General features: G+C 38.0%; 1 protein-coding gene across 2 annotated transcripts in view; it reads left to right on the plus strand.

The window, feature by feature from the left end:
- Nucleotides 1-18,744, plus strand: part of gfra1a (gdnf family receptor alpha 1a) — an 88,863-nt gene that overhangs the window by 52,506 nt on the left and 17,613 nt on the right. For both annotated transcript variants that reach the window (XM_065296952.2, XM_065296953.2), the window contains 2 exons: nucleotides 12,628-12,979; nucleotides 17,111-17,220. In XM_065296952.2, the coding sequence (XP_065153024.1) occupies nucleotides 12,628-12,979; nucleotides 17,111-17,220 (462 nt within the window). The remainder of the gene's footprint in view (nucleotides 1-12,627; nucleotides 12,980-17,110; nucleotides 17,221-18,744) is intronic.

Below are 18,744 nucleotides of genomic sequence, written 5' to 3' on the forward strand. Positions count from 1 at the left end.
AAAACAACCCAGCACTGGGTGAATTTTAACCCAGCAGCGTGTTCTGTCCAATATATAAATAACCCAGCCCTTTTTAGAGTGTATTCCACAAGGAAAGGTTGATAAATTATTAGCATTGCTATGAGGCGGATGATTAATGCAAATAGAAATATAAAAGTCCTTATTAAAAAAGAAAACAATTTGACAAAAATATTGAAACCACTATTGGGTAAATATATAGCATAACAAGTGATTTATAAGCTTTTTTTAGGCTGGTCTTTTTTGATTGGGAACTCAAAATTTGTTATAGGGTTCTGAACACAACCTGAGGGTTAAATAACTTTAATTCATTGTTTACTCATGGCCTCCTCATTTTCAGCAGGGGACTGCTCAGAAGCTGCTTGCATACTATTTGCAAAGTCTATGAATCGCCATGTATACACACAAGGGTAATATTTTAACAAAAAAATGTTTGGCTTGTAAATAGTTTGACAACGGTATTAGCCGAATAATTACATTGCTAATGCTAATCATTACTAGGCTTATTTCTCTTTAAGTTACCTGTTGCCACTTTTGTTTGTCCTCTTGAATATAATCTGTAAGTTTGGCACATTTGGCAGCAGCATCCTCCTCCAATGGATTTTTTCTTCAACCTGTTTTTACGCCCTCCTCCTCTCAGACGCGTATTGTTACGGTAGGGCCGGCCCAGCCTACCGGAGAAAAGGTTTTTTGGACGTGCTATGGACCGAACCAACTCTATGGGAGGGGAGGGGAAAACTCCCTCACATGGTACAACCCATGCAGAGGCTGCGCGATGCAGTGTCAATGCGAAACGTGTTAAGTTTCATTTAAGAGAAGATAGACTCACTAACGTGACAAATGTAAAAAAAAAACACTTGACTGGCCCAAAAGTGAAGCTGCCCACCGGGAATTCTCCCGGTTCTCCCGATTACCCACCTTGGGCCTGCTTGATACTATTAAAGCACAATGTGGTTAACTTATTTACTTCTAAATAGAGTATTACAGTAAATTTGCACTTGTTTATTATTACACCTGTCTTGACCGCATTCAGAGGGGAAGAGAGGATAAAGATGTAATCAATACATAACACTGCTCCTCCAAATCTGTCCAAATGAGAAGATATAGAATTTAATTCTGATCAATTATGCTCCATCCCGAGAGAAAGACAATCATATGAGCACACTTGTGTTTTTTTTTTTTTTTTTTAAAGGAGTAAGTGCGGGAGACATGGCCTGAAAACGTGTACCTAATGCCAAAAAGCGTGAGAGTTCTCAGCCTTGCTAAGTGAAAGCTGTAGTTTGTAGCATTTAGAACAGACTGTTCATTTTCTCACGATTCTTTGACTGTCAGCTGACATTTTGAGTGATGAGAGGGATGAGAGAGAGAAATATCATATCAGTGAGATAATAATAGACCACAGACTCTTAAAGCTGAGAAGAGATCAAGAGAGGTTATATTCTCTGATGACTTCTGCTCTGCACCAAACTACTGCTGCATCATTGAAAGTGTGATTTATATAAAAGTTATTTAAGTTCAACACATTTGGCTGATAGTTTTAATGCAACCTACTATATGTGCAAACATTCGTCTGTGTGTTCATTAAAAATCAAAACCTATGACCTTGGCATTGCTTGGCATCGCATCTGTTATATGATTTTGGCTCATATGCACAGAAAGCTAATTTACTTTAAAAGGTTGTTTAAAGTGTTTTACATTAATATTCTATTTATACAACCTTAACACTTAGAGGGCTATGTGTGTTCGTATGTGAGAGAAAGAGAGAGATGATGTGAAACTATGTGTTTGAAGGTTATCACCTCGCATCTGACACCGTTTGGTCTTCCCTGAAAACCCTGGATATGCTAAATAGCCATCTATATTTAGTTTTATTATGAAAAGAAAAAGATTAAAGTTATTTGTAAGATGTTAAAGTGTAGATCACTTGCAGTTTAAAGCAAATTTCATCCTTTTTATGTAGTCTGTACCATTTGAACATGGCTGTCGTTTAAGCATTTTCCTCCCACATCATCTCCACTGTCTCTATAGATTTACCCCATGCGTATATCTGCCTGACAGAGTCTGATCTGAAGTTTTTGTGTTTCGTGTGACCTCTGACTCCTGAAGTCAGTAGGCGGGGTGCTAAATATGCATTGATGGGCGTGATGGGCATTTGCGATGGCTGTGACATCTGAGCGGGTGAATGTCATATGACTCGTGCTGTCAGATGCCTCACACGAATCTCAACAGTAGTTTTAGCTGTCATTTTAGTGGCGCCTGGTAAGCCTGCACAAACCTCTGAGCTCCAGAGCAGATGGCTTCTATCAGTACTGCCAGTTTTGATGTAACGCCTGTGACCCAATCAGATTTAAGCGCTGCTGCTTTTGGCTGATTGCACTGTTGAGATTTAAAGCCTCTTTAAGCCTTAGGCAATAGATGCACTTTTACCAAAATTCTCACAAGGGCGGGCCATTCTGTTTTAGTTTAGTGAGTGAGCGAGTCCAGATGAAATGGAAAATTATTTTAAAGTCTCGCAAGTAGCGCTGTTGGACCTGATGAACTGTTGTATCGCAAGCTGACCAATCTTTTTTAGTAATCATTGGCTTCGTCCATGTTCATTATGACCCACAGCATCTACAGTAAGTACTTACAATCACCAGTTTCTGATGTGTCCGTGATTGTCCAAAATGTCTTTCTGATCACCTAATGTGACATCTTCCTTTGAGGCCATTTGAATCAGGGATTGAAAACTTACTTTTTGATGTGGGTAGAGTTGTCTTGTATTGACCAACCCAACCGGGTGATTCTCTAAAATTAGACTTATGAGGTGTCATGAAACATTTTGATATTAAAGCAACACTATGTAGTTTCCATGTAAAAATGACTTACAGCTCCCCCATGTGGTTGAAAAGCGCAACAGTGCCTGGTATCAGACACTCTTCTGCAGGCAGGGGGAGGGGCGGGGCTGTGTGCTCTACCCTCCACCGCCACTTTCAGAGTGTGCTTGTAGCAGCTAGGAGGCTGCTCAGGTTGCAGCAACAGTACAATTTGTCCAGTTAAAAGTTGTTCTATCACTGAAATAATTTTAGAGACATTATTTAAAGGTAAAAAATCTACATAGTGTTGCTTTAAAAGTAAATGCAAAGTAAGAGTATCAAAATAAGAAGCATACAGTTACAAAGATCTCTTTATGTACTATTTTGCACATGATTTCAAATGACATCATATAAACCAATTTTGTTGTTTTTTCCACATTAAGGGAGAAAATTAATTTTCATTAGCACAACGGATCCATGACTGGATGTGGGTTCTTTGATATGGAAATATTTATCTAAAAAAATTATCTATAAAAAATCTAAAAAATAAAAAGCTTCAGTGCATCTTATACTATAAACATTTACAGTAAAGAAACATGTGGTATTTGGTGATCATTGGTAAATGTAGAGACAATAATGAGGAATATAAATGTGTCCAGGACCAATTTTCTCATCCTCCGCAACAATTTTTAATCATTGTTTAAGCCCTCAAGGAACTAACATTTTCGAGAAAAAAATTGTTGGAAGGGACATAATTAAGTCTTTCCAAAAGCTGATTACAAAAGAACCACTAAAGGTAGGATGAAACGGTTTTTTTTGTTTGAAAGCAGAGGGTCTGTTCTTTCATTTGGTATATTGTATGTTTATATATTTAAAGAAGAACATTTTCTGGAAGGCATTTAACTTTGGTGAAAATCATGAAAAATGCTGGCGCTGGCTGGCAACTTTTTAAAAAAACGCTTGCGGTGAAAGAGTTAACTGTGACACTCAAGATGGCTACCAGGTTAGCAGTTCTTATTTTTTTTTCTCCAGATAAAAGTTGAAATTTTGTTTATCATAGTACCTAGACAACTTTTTTGTTCTCGTTACCCAAACATGAGATTGTAAATGCATATATTTAATGTAATATCATGTTGCGGTAATGATCATTTTTGATAATGATAATCTAAAACATTTTAATAATTCTATAGGAAATATTTTTAAATCCTCTAAAAATAATGGTTATAGTAAGTTTAGATCTTAATCTTATATGTAAAAAAAATTGGCTTCAAGGGCTTTTTAAAAATTCTGATGTTGGACACATTCTAAATCTGGATTTCATGAGAATAACCCAACCTGTTTTTAACAGAAATTCATAACTTTTAGATATTCTTTTACGTTCTTTAAATAATGCAAATATTAATAAAAGGATGTGAATCTAATGCATTAATTTATTCCCATTAATAACAAAAATGATAAGCATTTAATGTCTTGTCTAAAATAACCTTCATGTCCACAGTCATCCGAGCATATCTTCTTAATCACATTTACCTGAAGCAGAAAAGTCGTACGGATTATTTACAGCATTAATGACCTAATGGTTAGAGAGTCGGACTTGTAACCCAAAACTTGTTTTTTTGAGTCTCATGGGCAGCAGGTTGCGACTGATGTGCCCTTGAGCAAGGCACGTTTCCTCCAATTGCTCCCTGGGCGCTGCAGTGATGGCTAACTATTGCTCTGTGTGTGTGTGTGCGTGCATTGTGTGTGTTCACTACTCACTGTGATGGGTTTAATGTAGAGGTCACATTTCGAGTATGCGTTTCCATACTTGACAATCACATCACTTTCAGTTACATCAACATTTTACTTACAGCCACAAATAATGTTATAGATGTGCAATTATTACCCAACCACATTATGCTGTCAAATAGTTATTTCTAGATATTTTTTAATGACTGTCCGCTCTGTTTATTTCAGGGTTAATAGTATCATTTGTATATTTTTTTGCTGAGCGTTCACATAAGCAATGATTCAGTAACATTCTCCATTTGCACGGTCTAGCTCATCTTGTTCAATCATTGGAAATTGATCATTGCTGTCTCTTTCCTTCATGCAAATAAACCAGCAGGTGTAATGATTCTCAGTAGTAGAAGTTTCTCTTGTAAAACGGATGTCTCTAAGAGCGCTCTGGGCCGGGACAGTATATCTCTATGACATGCTGAGAGATTTTGCATATTAATGCATCACAGATCATGTCTGTGTGCAGGGCCGCAGTCAGAGCCATGAATCCTCATTTGTCTGTGCATGTGGGGGAATGTTACCTTCTCGAGTAACCCCCAGTTTTGATAGGTGAGGGCATTACTGGTATACCCTAAATAAATGTATTTCTGGTTATGGGTCATTATTTTTAAAAAAGGTAACACCTAAAAGTTTACTGTCCAAAACTAAAGAGAGTGTGTGTGTGTGTGTGTGTGTGTGTGTGTGTGTGTGTGTGTGTGTGTGTGTGTGTGTGTGTGTGTGTGCGTATTTTAAAGTATTGCAGTATTTTACTTCAAAAATTTTACTTTCTAATGGCAAAAATCTGCTTAATCCAACCAATGTGTAATATTTTTTCCTGCAACGTTTTGGCTTCCCTTATCAAACCCACCTTCACCCAACCTTCTTGGGATATAACCAATCCCCGCAGAAATCCAATGCATCCTAATGCAAAATCTTAGAGGAATGTCCTTGTCCATGCCATGTTAATAGAAAGAGTGCAGAAAAGAGAGCTTCGGGGATCAATTACAGAGGTCTGGGGTTATAGAAAAGCTACTGTTTCATTTGCTGTTATTACATTGGAGGATTGATTGTAGAGGGAGTTTATTAAGCATTACAAAGAGAGAAACAACAGAAAAATGTTTTCTTCTTATTTGGCCTAGAGGAGAAAGAGTGAGCTGTCTGTGGACCAAATATCTAAATAGGCTTTTATAATCTATGATAATACATGCATTTATTGCTATAAGCGTTATTAAGTCTTTTTTTAGTAAGATTCGTTTTACAAATTGCAGATATTCACAGCTGTATTCATCTTATCAGGAGCAGGTGTGTATTTACCAGATAAGGCAAGGGTTTGAGTTAAACACACACTGACAGGTTATTAAACACACTGCTAAACTTACATTATGAATTGTCTCCAGTACCAAATGCGTACAGTATACAGTAGGACCATAGGAAGAGAAAAACCTGGAAATTTTGGAATTGTTGGCAGTGTTGGGAATCAAGAACTGAATCTATTTCTACACGAAAGCTGGAACTAATTAATTGGCATGACGTTGTTCACTGTCCTTGAACATCTGCTTTGTTATTTTGATATTGACACCAAAATAAAGCAGCACAAGAAGCCAATTGTGTCTAAAATGATGTACGATACATAAGGAATAATTGACAATGGGCCGTTGAATTATAAGAAAATAATGCACACCCAAGGTGGTTCATTACACTGTGGGTGTGCATTATTTTTGAATAATTCAAAGGACCGGAGTCAATTATTTAGCTTATACCACGGTTACCAAAAATATTGCTCTGGTGCCTATTTTTTAGACGTTTTAAAGGTAAGGTGTGCAGTTAGTGAAAAATAATCAACACCCATGGAACATTTCTCAACTAATCAGAATAAAGCATTCAACACACCATCTATACAAATAATATATATATATTAGAAAGGTAGTATCATCCCAAATTGAACACTTTTTTTATACCCGGTTTCCTAGATGAAGCTGCATTACATGAGGTCAAACACATAACAAGTCTACAAGTCAGTGAAAATCATTTTGTAACTTTGATGTCATTGTTATGTGTTTTTTGCTCAAAATGGCTCAGTCATGACTCAGTCACCATCAGACTGAAGTGTAATCGTCTCTGCAGTTGAACTTTGCTGGCACATCATTTGATAGCCGTGCCTTGTTGCCACCACACAGGCGAAAATGTGACTGTTGAATGTGTGAAGTGTCCAATTTCCACACATTTATTTAGTTGAATGAGTGCATGATCTGGGCACTTAAAGTGCACCTCTTGTTCTTCTTGTACTGAATGATGTAAATAAGTGCGTAAATATGCACACCTCAAACTTTTTCTGAATGTAATTAAATAACACAGCAAACTGTTGCTATAAAAGTAAATTTAAAGTGGAATCATAATTTGATTCCCATCATGAGGAACAGCAGTCTGTGCCTTGATGTATTTGTTAATTGTTCCCATCTATCCTTTTAATGCCTGGTGACTGAAAACAATCACGAGAGAGAGAGAGAGAGAGAGAGAGAGAGAGAGAGAGAGAGAGAGAGAGAGAGAGAGAGAGAGAGAGACACACACACAGTCAAGAGGACATCAGGTTCTAATCACAGTGCTGTTTTAATCAAATCCTCGACCTCTCTGCTAATCGCCGGTGATGTTACAGATCCAGATAAAGTGTGCAAGGAGTGTACTGACCTCCCCTTTTCACTTCAATGTATTTTTCCAATTAACCCTCAGGTTAGGCTTTTATTAGGATTTAATCATGCCTGATCCTGGAGAGAGAGAGAGTGTGTGTAAAACGGCAGAGGAGAGAAAGAAAGACAGAAGTGACTCGTGTGCCATACAGTACTCAAGCCTTTAATCAGTTTTCTCAGCTTTGATACTTTTAGTGTACAGTGTACAAGAATTGTTGTCTGGTTTTAAACAGTTTAGCAGTTTTTTTCCAAATAAAATGTCAAAAAACATGCATCAACATTCTAGGTTTGTCCTGATAGCATGCAAGGTCATTATTCATAATGATTTTCTTACTAATTGAAAATTAGAGCCAATTGGAGAAGGAAATAAGAGACACTAATCAATTTGCGGCTGCATCAGAAGCACTGCAGGGTTTCTGTTCTGTCAAACAGGCCAGATGGCCACTGTGTGCGTGTGCGTGTTTGTGTGACTGTGTGTGCGTGTGTAGTAATCCATAGAGGTGTGCGTTATGCTTGGCTCAAAATGATTCTCTAGTTCCAAAAGGTTAAATGGACGGTGCATGCATGTGTTTTCGGTGTGGTCAGTTTCAGTCTTTGACTTTGGGTTCATGCAAGGGTGAAGAACAGCTGCAGAGGATCATTTTAACCTGAAGCGCCAATTGTATCAGACTACCGAATAGATATTTTATTCCTGTCAGCCACAGGGCATCGGATCAGGAGGGCACATCACATACTCAGACAGTGCATGCACAAAGACCATGTTTTTTTTTTTAAATAAGACATCTGACAATAGTGCACCGTATCTCAGCTATATTTTTCGCTTTGATTGCCTGTTTGAATGTGTATGCCTGCATGCTGATGTTCTGACTGAGAAAATCACACTGTTTACGAATAGTTGAGATTGCATTTCATATTGTCTAACACATACACATAGACAGATATGAATGCACAGAGTCAGAGAGTGACAGAGAAAGACTTTTCCTGTGCTGAGTGCCTTAGATGGGCAGATGCTGTCTGGACAGATGGACTTTAAATGTGTGTGCACTTGTCTATGTATGTGTGTGTTGAATTACAGGCCAGACACCGAGCAGATGGAGTGGGATGGTGTAGTTTTACATCATTTTGCACCCAAGGTCAAAAGATTATAGTGCATCTCACATAGATTTGGTATCTTCTAAAATAATTTATAAGCATTTTTATCCCTCATAGAATAATGAGGGATGAAAATCAGTACTTAGCGATACTAAGGTTGTGATCTACAAAGAACAGGAGTGTGACATTCATAAAGAATAATACCATGTTCTGTTCTTTTTTCAGTTCATACTGAACACTTTAAGATTGTAGTTGGACCATAGTATTAAAGGCGGTATTAACATAATGTTAAAGGGACACTCCACTTTTTTGTAAATATGCTCATTTTCCAGCTCCCCTAGAGTTAAACATTTGATTCTTACCGTTTTGGAATCCATTAGGCTGATTTCTGTGTTTGGCGCTAGCACTTTTAGCATAGCTTAGCACAATCCATTGAATCTGATTAGACCATTAGCATTGCGCTAAAAAATAATCAAAGAGTTTCATTATTTTTCCTATTTAAAACTTGACTCTTCTGTAGTTACATTGTGTACCAAGACCAACGAAAAATAAAAAGTTGTGATGTTCTAGGCAGCTATGGCTAGGAACTATACTTTCATTCTGGCGTAATAATCAAGGACTTTGCTGCAGTAACATGGCTGCAGCAGGCGTATTGATATTACGCATTACCCAAAAAAAAAATCCCCTTGGTTATCTTTCAATAGCAGGGGCTTTTTTCGGGCACTGTGTAATATCACTAAGCCTGCTGCCACCATGTTACATCACCAGAGTCCTTGATTATTACGCCAGTATTGTTCCTAGCCATATCTGCATAGAAAATAGGAAAAAAATTTTGCGCAATGCTAATGGTCTAATCAGATTCAATGGATTGTGCTAAGCTATGCTACTGTAAAAGTGCTAGCGCCAAACCCAAAAATCAGCTGAATGGATTACAAAACGGTAAGAATCAAATGTTTAAAACTAGGGGAGCTGGAAAATGAGCATATTTTCAAAAAAAAGTGGTGTGTCCCTTTAAGCTGTCGCCAACAGGGCTCCAATGATGTGCTCCAATGATGTGAGAAACCAGGCTTAGCCGGGAGGGCCAATTTCCCCTTTAAATAATGTGCCTTTGAGGTACTAATATGAACTCCTCAGGTATAAAGGTGTACTGTACTTTTTAAAAGATACTACCCCAGTGACAGCATTTGTACCTGTTTTCAACTTGTGATTAGCTAAAATGTTCAATTTAACCATAATGCTTTAACAAGATACACTGTGTGCAACTCATGTTACTTGAAGCGTAATTACTCCATTCTCCTCCTCAGATGTTTCTTTTGAGAAGACTCATGCTGTGTCTGAAACGGCCTACTTCCATACTATATAGTAGGCGAAAAGCAGTAGGCGAGGCGAGTAGTATGTCCGAATACATAGTATTCCAAAAAAAGTATGCGAAAAGTACCTGGATGACCTACTACAGTACTTCCGATTAAAGTTTGAAGTGTTCATATGACGGACACTTCACTATCCCATGATGCACCAGGAGAGGATTTATCCAACGAAGAAGAGGAGGCGTCATCAATGATGCGGCTGTTTTTGCGCTGGTATGACATGACGTGATCACTACATATGTCACGTGATGTATCAACATGGTGGATGTAGTACGTCCCAATTGCATTCATACTACAGGGTTCCCACGGGTCCTTGAAATCCTTGAAACTTTGTGAATCTGTGGAAAAAATTCAAGGCCCTTGGAAGTTTTTGAAAATAAACTTACAGGTCATTGAAAGTGCTTGAAACTATTTTGTGCAAGAAGTTTCCTGGAAAAAAATCCATATTATTCCCTGTGTAGTGTAGGATAATATCATAACAATTCTAGACTTTTTAAACACACGTCACATGCTAAACTGTTCACTTTAATGATTATATCTTCTGTATGTGAATGTTGATTCATACCAAAATGCTTTTTTGAATAGTTGTGTTTGACACATGAAAACGTCTAAGGTTATGTATATAACTGTTGTTCCCTGAGAAGGGAACGAGACGCTGCGTCTCCCTTGCCATACTTCCTGCATCTTTGTAACGCCGTCTTTGGCAATATTTCAGATAGCAATATACTTCCTGACTCCCGAGTCACCCTGTCTTTGTCGTTAAGCCTCACCATTAGTTGAATTTGATATACACATTCAGACACACTTACCCCTGGAGGCGTCCCCAAAGTGTCACCGCAGTGACGCAGCGCGAGTTCCCTCGAAAGGGAACTGTAACAATGTATCTTAAAAGGTAACACGATGTAACCTTGCTCTCACTTGAAATGTGTCCCCACATTAGTCCTTAAATTTGAGAGTATTGGACCTAGAAAGTCCTTGAAAGGTCCTTGAATTGGAAGTTAAATAAGGTGTGGGAACCCTGATACTACCAAGATTCATACTATACAGTACCTACTGTTTTAACGGTCAGTAAGTTGGTACTTCATCTCATTGTACAGTATGCGGTTTCAACTCACTGTACAGTATGCCGTTTCGGACGCAGCCTCAGCAACACTTTTCTCCTCTAAAGTCGTATACTGTATGACAACGTCACAAACTTTTCTTAGATTTGCTAAGACACCAAAGTCTGCAATCAAGTAAAATATGTATTTTTTTTCTCGAAATTCTTCCATAAAAATGACGTGAGCTATGCTATGCACATTATTTTAATAACTTCGTACTCCTCAACTCCTACCATTACAGCGTCTAGGGTTACAATCTCCTCTAGGTGCATCCTTAAAGACAAGCACCTTATTAGCAGAGTCCTTAAAGACGCACACACATACTGTACTGTACATGCACACACAAAAACACATAGACATACACGCTCCACTCCTGCTCTAATGCAACCCATCTCTTGTTTTTAATTGGCTCTCATTATAACCAAACTGCTACTGTATCTCTGCTTATCCAGAAATGTTAGTTAATAGTGCGATGTGTAAAGCCGGCAATTAGGCGCATCTGACAGGCGAGAACACAGCAGCGCCGGTCGCTTTGATGACTCGGCTGTTCGGCCGGGATGACTGTTTGTTTTGGCTGCAGGGATCCAAAGGGACGAGCACAGTTTTGTTTAACAGGAAAAAAAACAGGTCCTTTATAAACTGCCTGTGTGTTTTGGCAGACCTGTAGAAAAACGGTTGATTAATTCAAATGTTTGTCAGTGCCGTGGGGGATTTATATGAAAAGGGTTGTTTTGTGGAGCAAGAGTTTCTGAGCTGGGGATTGTATCATACTCTTTGTTTGTCTTTGTCTGTATTTTTCCATTTGTTAGTTTAAAGTATATATACTTTTAACTGTTTATACCCTGCTCAGTTAGTAAACCCAGAAATTCAAAATGATCTACAGGCAAAAAGCATTTGTGTTTCGGATGCCGAATATTCTGTTTTTATAACGAGACACTGTGCAAAAGTTATAGGCCACCATCACACCACTGGATTTGTTGTTTTTGCAATTAATTTATAATTATTTCTTATTCTCTTTATTATAATACAACCAGAAAATAGGACATTTGTTTGCAGTATTAAAAAATAGAATAAAATTGTAAGATAATATATTTCATGTGACCTCCTTTTACAATCAAACAATAGAAACCCTAATGTGTCATCTTTGGCTGCGTCCCAACCCATCTACTTCCATACTATATAGTAGGTGAAAAGCAGTAGGCGAGGCAGGTAGTATTTCCGAATTCATAGTATTCCAAAAACAGTAAGCGAAAAATACCTGAGACCATGATGCCCCCGGGAGAGGAGTTATCCAACAAAGATAAATTAAAATAAAATAAAAATATATTGCTATGTTAAAACAAGCTGGTTGTGTGCTAAAAATTAGCATTTCAGGGATGTCTGTCATGGTAGTCCAAAAAGTATTTTATATATCTCTCTTCATATCACATTTCAGCATGTTTACTATTAAACACATTACAGTACTGTATTTAATAAATGAAGTTTATTTAGCTAAGTTCGGGAGGAACATGGTCATCCAACCAATCAGCGCAAAAAGGTCTCTATACATAGCCATCCCTTACCTCTGTATCATGACAATTTGTTGTAGCATCCCTCCTCCTCTCCATCGCCTCACTCTTAGCTACTGTAGTACATCCATCCCAGTTATATAGGGGGAGTACTCTGGGATTGGGTTAAAATTCCCATCACAGAGCTCTCCTCTAGGACAGCATGCCAAATATGCTGTATTATCATATCACCCTATTGATTACATGTTAATCAATTTAAGTTATATTATGTATCTTACAATCATTCTCTCTTTCTGTCTTTGCAGGTGAGCCAGCTCTAGCAAAGGAGAACAACTGCCTGAACGCAGCGAAGGCCTGCAACCTAAACGACACCTGCAAGAAATACCGTTCGGCTTACATAAGCCCATGCACGAGCCGCGTCTCAACAGCCGAAGTCTGCAACAAGCGCAAATGCCACAAGGCCCTGCGACAGTTCTTCGACAAGGTGCCACCCAAGCACAGCTACGGCATGCTCTACTGTTCCTGTCCTTTAGGAGATCAGTCGGCCTGCTCCGAGCGCAGACGCCAAACCATCGTGCCGGCCTGTTCGTATGAGGACAAAGAGAAGCCCAACTGCCTGACACTGCAAGCCGCCTGCAAGACCAACTACATCTGCAGGTCTGAACCACAGAGAATGCATGGTTAATAAAGCCAATGCAAATGCTTTGGTGTACTGTATCGATGTTAGCAATATATTATTAACAATATCTCGTTGTTATTGGTTTTAAATGCTAATGCAGTTTTTATAAACCAGGTCTTATAAATCTTTAATAAAAATTCCACCCAGAAAGTTAAGAACAGTTGGTACTCTCTCACACACAGTTACACACAAACACTTCAACTTATCTCATGTGCATTAACACTTGGCAGTGCAAAATGAGCTATTTAGAGGTGCCAAGAAATGCCTCTCAAAGTCTGAGAGGCAAAACACACCGAAATGCTGCAATAACAAGTTGTCCCCACTAGGGACACGCTTACCCGTGTGCATCTGAAACCTTCATCTATTGGGAAATAAAGCGGTTATTAAGGTGATGCAGGAGAACACATAGCGAGGGCAATGCTGTTGATTATTGAGGTCTAGCAATAAAAACTGCAGCCCTAAATCCGGTTTGTACAGAAGGAAGGCAACCCCAGAGTGCTCTAAATGGCTTGTTAAGGATTCATTAGTACACAGTGGATGTAGTTTTGGCACGTAAATGTCTTTAGGCTTCGAGAGAGCGTCAGCTAATGACCCTGCTCAATCAGACCAGGGGCCGCTCTGCAATCTGGGGGCGCACTTTAGACAGCCATACAAATAACTGGAATATATTTGGTTATACTTGAGCTCCAGGTCTTTACAATTCACATTCTTTCAGTGCTTCTTTCTTTATCCACTTCATTTGCTGCTTTCCTTTCTAATCTTGTAACTGTGATTTGTTGGCCCGTGATCCTTTGTTGTGACATAATCGGTTAAATCAGCCAATCAGAATAGCACAAAGATGAGTTCTCCAGAGAGCCTCTTATTAAAGCAGGTGATAGCAACTACGCGTGTATCATTGGAGAAAACTCCACTGTCAATGTAAATCATGTGTGCCTAGTAAAATTATCGTATCTGTAAGTAATGCAGCTACACGACAGTCATTCACAGTTTGTAGATGCTGTAGAAATAAATAAGCTGTGTCGTAAAATGATTCCTAGTTTGCTATATTGTCTGTAATTTCCAAATGAATTTTTTTTTTAAATCAAAAGTTTTACATTGCATTTATGCATTTGATAGATGATTTTAATCCAAAATGACTTACAGTGCATTTATGGTATATATATATACTGTGTATATATATATACATTATCAGTATGTGTGTTACCTGGCAGTCGAACCCACAACCTTTGTGTTGCTTACACAATGCTGTAGTTCAGCTACAGGGATACATTTCATGAAAAAAAGACTTAGGATGAGCAGACAGGAAGTTATTTTATTATGTGAAAAGTTGACCTTAAAGCTTTTTTCTCCCTTAAATGGGATCCTGCAGCGTTACAAATTTTTAGTTAACCTTGAAGGCTCCCCCATAGTGTTCTGTATAGACTTTTTGGGAGTAGATGTCACAGTTACATCACTGCACGCGCAATGTGGTGGCAGAAAAACAGTGGAAATGAATTACACACAAGTGAAACGAGCAAGATAACTCACTAGAAAATGTCTTGTTGTGCTGTTGAGTGTCAGAATAGGAATGCCAAAAATGATGGCCTTCGTTTTTATGGAGTACCGTCATCGAAGACAAAATTTGAAGATGTTTAAACGTAGGTGTTTATGGTTGCAATAAGCCCTTTAAAGGACAGACTGTCACTGTAGTAATGAAATCATCTGAAAATCTTTTAATAATTAGAATAGAAAATAGTCAGTCGAAGTCTGTCCCCTCTATGTGTTTCTCACCCTACAGTCACATTAGCTACAAAAGTGAACGACACCGAGCGACACGCACTCGCTTGATGGGCGTTCCTTGGCTAGTTTCCAAAAGCGGTATCAAAAGTCACTTTAGAGGTATTGTTAAGTTACAAGAACGGTGTTTTTGGATTTAAAAGTATTTATTTCTCGATAAAAGTAACAAAATATTTGAGATAAAATGCCAAACTTATCAGATATATACATAAATATGCATTTTCCGCCATCTTGAATTATTTTCTCAGACTCGACCACAGACCTACGTCACGCTGCTCTTTCACACCGATTGGCAGTCGCTTTGTCGCATCGCTCAGCATTTGCATAAAATAGCCTGCTTGTCTATTTTGGCCCCGCCCTGCTCGCGCAGCGGCGGGCTCGTCGCTTGTCGCTGGCAAACGGCCACTTCCATTGAAAATGAATGGTAGCCTGTCGCTCTGTCTCTGTCGCTTGTAGCCAATGTGACTGGGGGGGTTATAGCGTTTTCATCATGTTACGTTTATAATTTATTTAGAAATATTAAAGATTTGAATGGGTTATACTGAAAAAGCAATACTATCACCATTTATTAAATATTTCAGAATTTTTCAGTTTTCTATTATTTCTTTTTACCTTATATCTTAGCCTATGCTTCTTCCTGTTTCTTGTAAAATTATGATGTTTACATACTTAATAAATGTATAAATATAACACACATATGATGTAAATTGTTCTTAATATATAAACAGGCCTATGCATATTAATTTGTATGTAAACATAATAGTTTTATAATAGTTATAAAACAAACAATTAGGCTATAAATATAAGGAAGAAATAATATAAAACCGGAAAATGATGGTATTATAAATGGTATTATATAGCATATGTAAAAAAAAAAACGTAACGTGATGAAAACGTTTTAACCTGATAAGGAACACTGTGCCGTACACGGCACACCCCCTCCCTTGCATGTGAGGCTGCATTACGTCATTGTAACTTTGAAGCATTATATCTTCAAAATATACGGTCATGCGGCACATCGTTGTAAAGCTTAGACTTTCGGGATTCCATTAAGCGCACACAGAAAGCATAATATGATTTTTAGCAGTCATAAAACTGTAATCTAGTTGTTAGTTACCTGAACCGGGCGGCGCCGATTTAGGATATTTACTTACCTTCAAAATCTTTCCTTTATCCGCTTCGGTGAAATTGTCCAAAACAAATTGTTCATAAATCCCCAAAAGTCCAAGGAAATGGAATATCCAAGCCTTTTAATCCAAAACGATTTGTTCATCTCACAATCTTGACGTTTCTGACCGAATTACGATATAAATAGTGTATACAATAAGTTCACTAACAGACATTCGTTCGAATCTCACTTTTCATTCATGATTTATAATGAATATATTCGGATGTCATGTTTATTGTGCAACGTCTGAGGAACAAATGCGCCCCCTTGTGGAATTTCAGCCGTTCCATAAGAGGCTACGAAACATTACACTAAGGGGAAAAATAGGGAAACGTACCTCGACAGAACACCGGATCCATAACAATCACAGTTTAATGCTAAAACCCTTCACACCGCTACTGCAGAGTTGTCACTTTCTGCCACCAGTTGGGCTCCGCCCACAAAAAAGTCATCTCTGTTTGCAAACACGCAAATGGTCTATTGTTATAACACACTGCATAGCAAATCAGTGTGAATACTGAAACACACTTTATATTTGCAGTCTTCTGCAATGCTTCACCACTGCAACATTGTTTTTATGGTTTATCTTGTGAAACCTGGTGATTATTATATCTGATTCAAAGTTTTTAGGATTAGTGTCTTCTCATACATGTGGTCAAACTATCCTGCTGCCAGTCATGAAGTTATCAAAAGCGTTGTCATCTGCCATGGTGGTTAACATACAAACTGACATAGACCCTTTATCGTACTTATTATCATCCTTTATTGCTTTATCACGTCAGCTGGTTAAGACACGCTGTTAGCTGTGTTGTGCCATAGGGCTTCAGTGTATTTGCGCGCAGATCTCACAATAATCCCACAACATGTGTCTGGAGAAACGGCACAGCACATTCATTTACACTTTCATTCTTAACACTGCAGTAGGCTGCTGACAATCTTCCAGCACTTTTAACTGCCAAAACTGTGTGCATGTGTGTGTGTTCAGTTTGCCTCAAACACAGATTTTGTAACATATGTTTTGTTTACATCATATTGAAACACATTTAATTACAGTATAAAGTGATGTTGATAGTACTCAGTTCTCATTGTGCAAAAGTAGATTACAGAAAAGGGGTAATAAACTACATGATTTAATGTGTACTGTATATGTGCTTGTGTTTTGTAGGTCTCGTCTGGCTGACTTTTTCACCAATTGTCAGTCAGAACCAAGGTCTCTGTCTGGCTGTCTGAAGGAGAACTATGCCGACTGCTTGCTGTCATACTCTGGTCTCATTGGTAAGAAACGGGAAACAGGTTCATACAAAACTTATAATGGATAACAAATCTTGGATAATGACCAGCAGATTAACTTAATGGTTAACATAATGGTTCACAAGGGCACCATCCCCTTGTAAACCATTACGTTAATCTAATGAATTTTGTTATTTCCTTAGTTCAGTACCATAGCACTGATACAAATAGCTGATTATTCAGACTGATATCTGCCGATATTAATACAGATACTTTTAGTTTGGTGGTTATGTTAACTTGCATTAACTAAATTCTGAAGACCATGAATGTTATTCATTTATATATTGAACATTAAAATGGTGACATTCCTTTACATTTTCAGCTCAAATTCAGTGCATTCTCCTGTTCTTTTTTGATTGACAAGATATATTGGCCATGACGATTGTTTTTAAACTATTGGCCAATAGCTAATAGTGTTTAATGGTGCTTTTATCAAACAATACTGATTGTTGGTCGATATATTGGTGAATCTATATCAATAATTTTTTTATGTATTCTTGAAAATAACATACCAGCACTGCAGGTAAATTAGCAGTCTCTGACATTTTTAACACCATCCTCATATCAAAGGAATATAGAAAATAAACGATTTCATAATCTGACTAATTTGTATGAATTTGTACAATATGAATCGTACAATAACATATTGTTATTAGAAAAAGCATGGAATAAGCTCCACCCCAGTCCCACACATAAGTCGTCATGAAACGTTAGTAGCGACTGTATTTTTTCCCCGTGATGACGTATATCTGAGTGAAATGGCTTTTGAAATGTAAAAAGGCATGGCTTGAGTTGAATTCGTCCATCAAGAATTGACTGGATCGTTGGAAGCTGGGTCATGTTGCCAGTTGCTAATCGCTGCAATCATTTCCCAGACCCCGCCCACCTGTCATACCATATGACCAGAAGTACGAGAGATCGTTTCGAGGAGGGGAGGAGATTTGCATTTTTGATTAAAGATTATAAGGCGCATACATTTTTTTTTTAAATAAAGAAGCTCACCGATAATCTTTTGTAAAAAAAAAACACAATATTGCAAAAAATGTAAAAAAAAGTATTTTAATTTCATTGCGCTTTTAACCCAACGTCACTGTTGCGAAACAGACGCGTACAAATGTGATCATTTGACTCAACCCTCGTTCAACCATTAGGAGGCATTTTTTTAAATCTAGTTGTCATAAACAAATGAGTACCGTCCACTCCTGTAACTGGCGAGAGACGAATGACATGAACTCCACTGCTTCGCTCTCATTGGTAGTCGCTCCAGAAAGTCGCTCATCAATTTGCATAAAGTTAAACTTTTCTTATTTTTGTTGCATCGCTGGACACGCCCCATTCGTTCACCAACGGTGTCGCCAGAAGTCACCAAGCTGCCATTGAAATGAATAAAATGATGGATTTTACTGCTACTGCTAGTCACTGGCGGTCTGAACAGGCCGATAGCCTCTTCGTAAAAGAGTTATTAAATAACGTAAAAACGTGTAAAAACGTAGAATAATTTACTCCATA

The sequence above is a fragment of the Paramisgurnus dabryanus genome, chromosome 20 (genome assembly GCF_030506205.2).
Source record: "Paramisgurnus dabryanus chromosome 20, PD_genome_1.1, whole genome shotgun sequence".
Lineage (NCBI taxonomy): Eukaryota > Metazoa > Chordata > Actinopteri > Cypriniformes > Cobitidae > Paramisgurnus > Paramisgurnus dabryanus.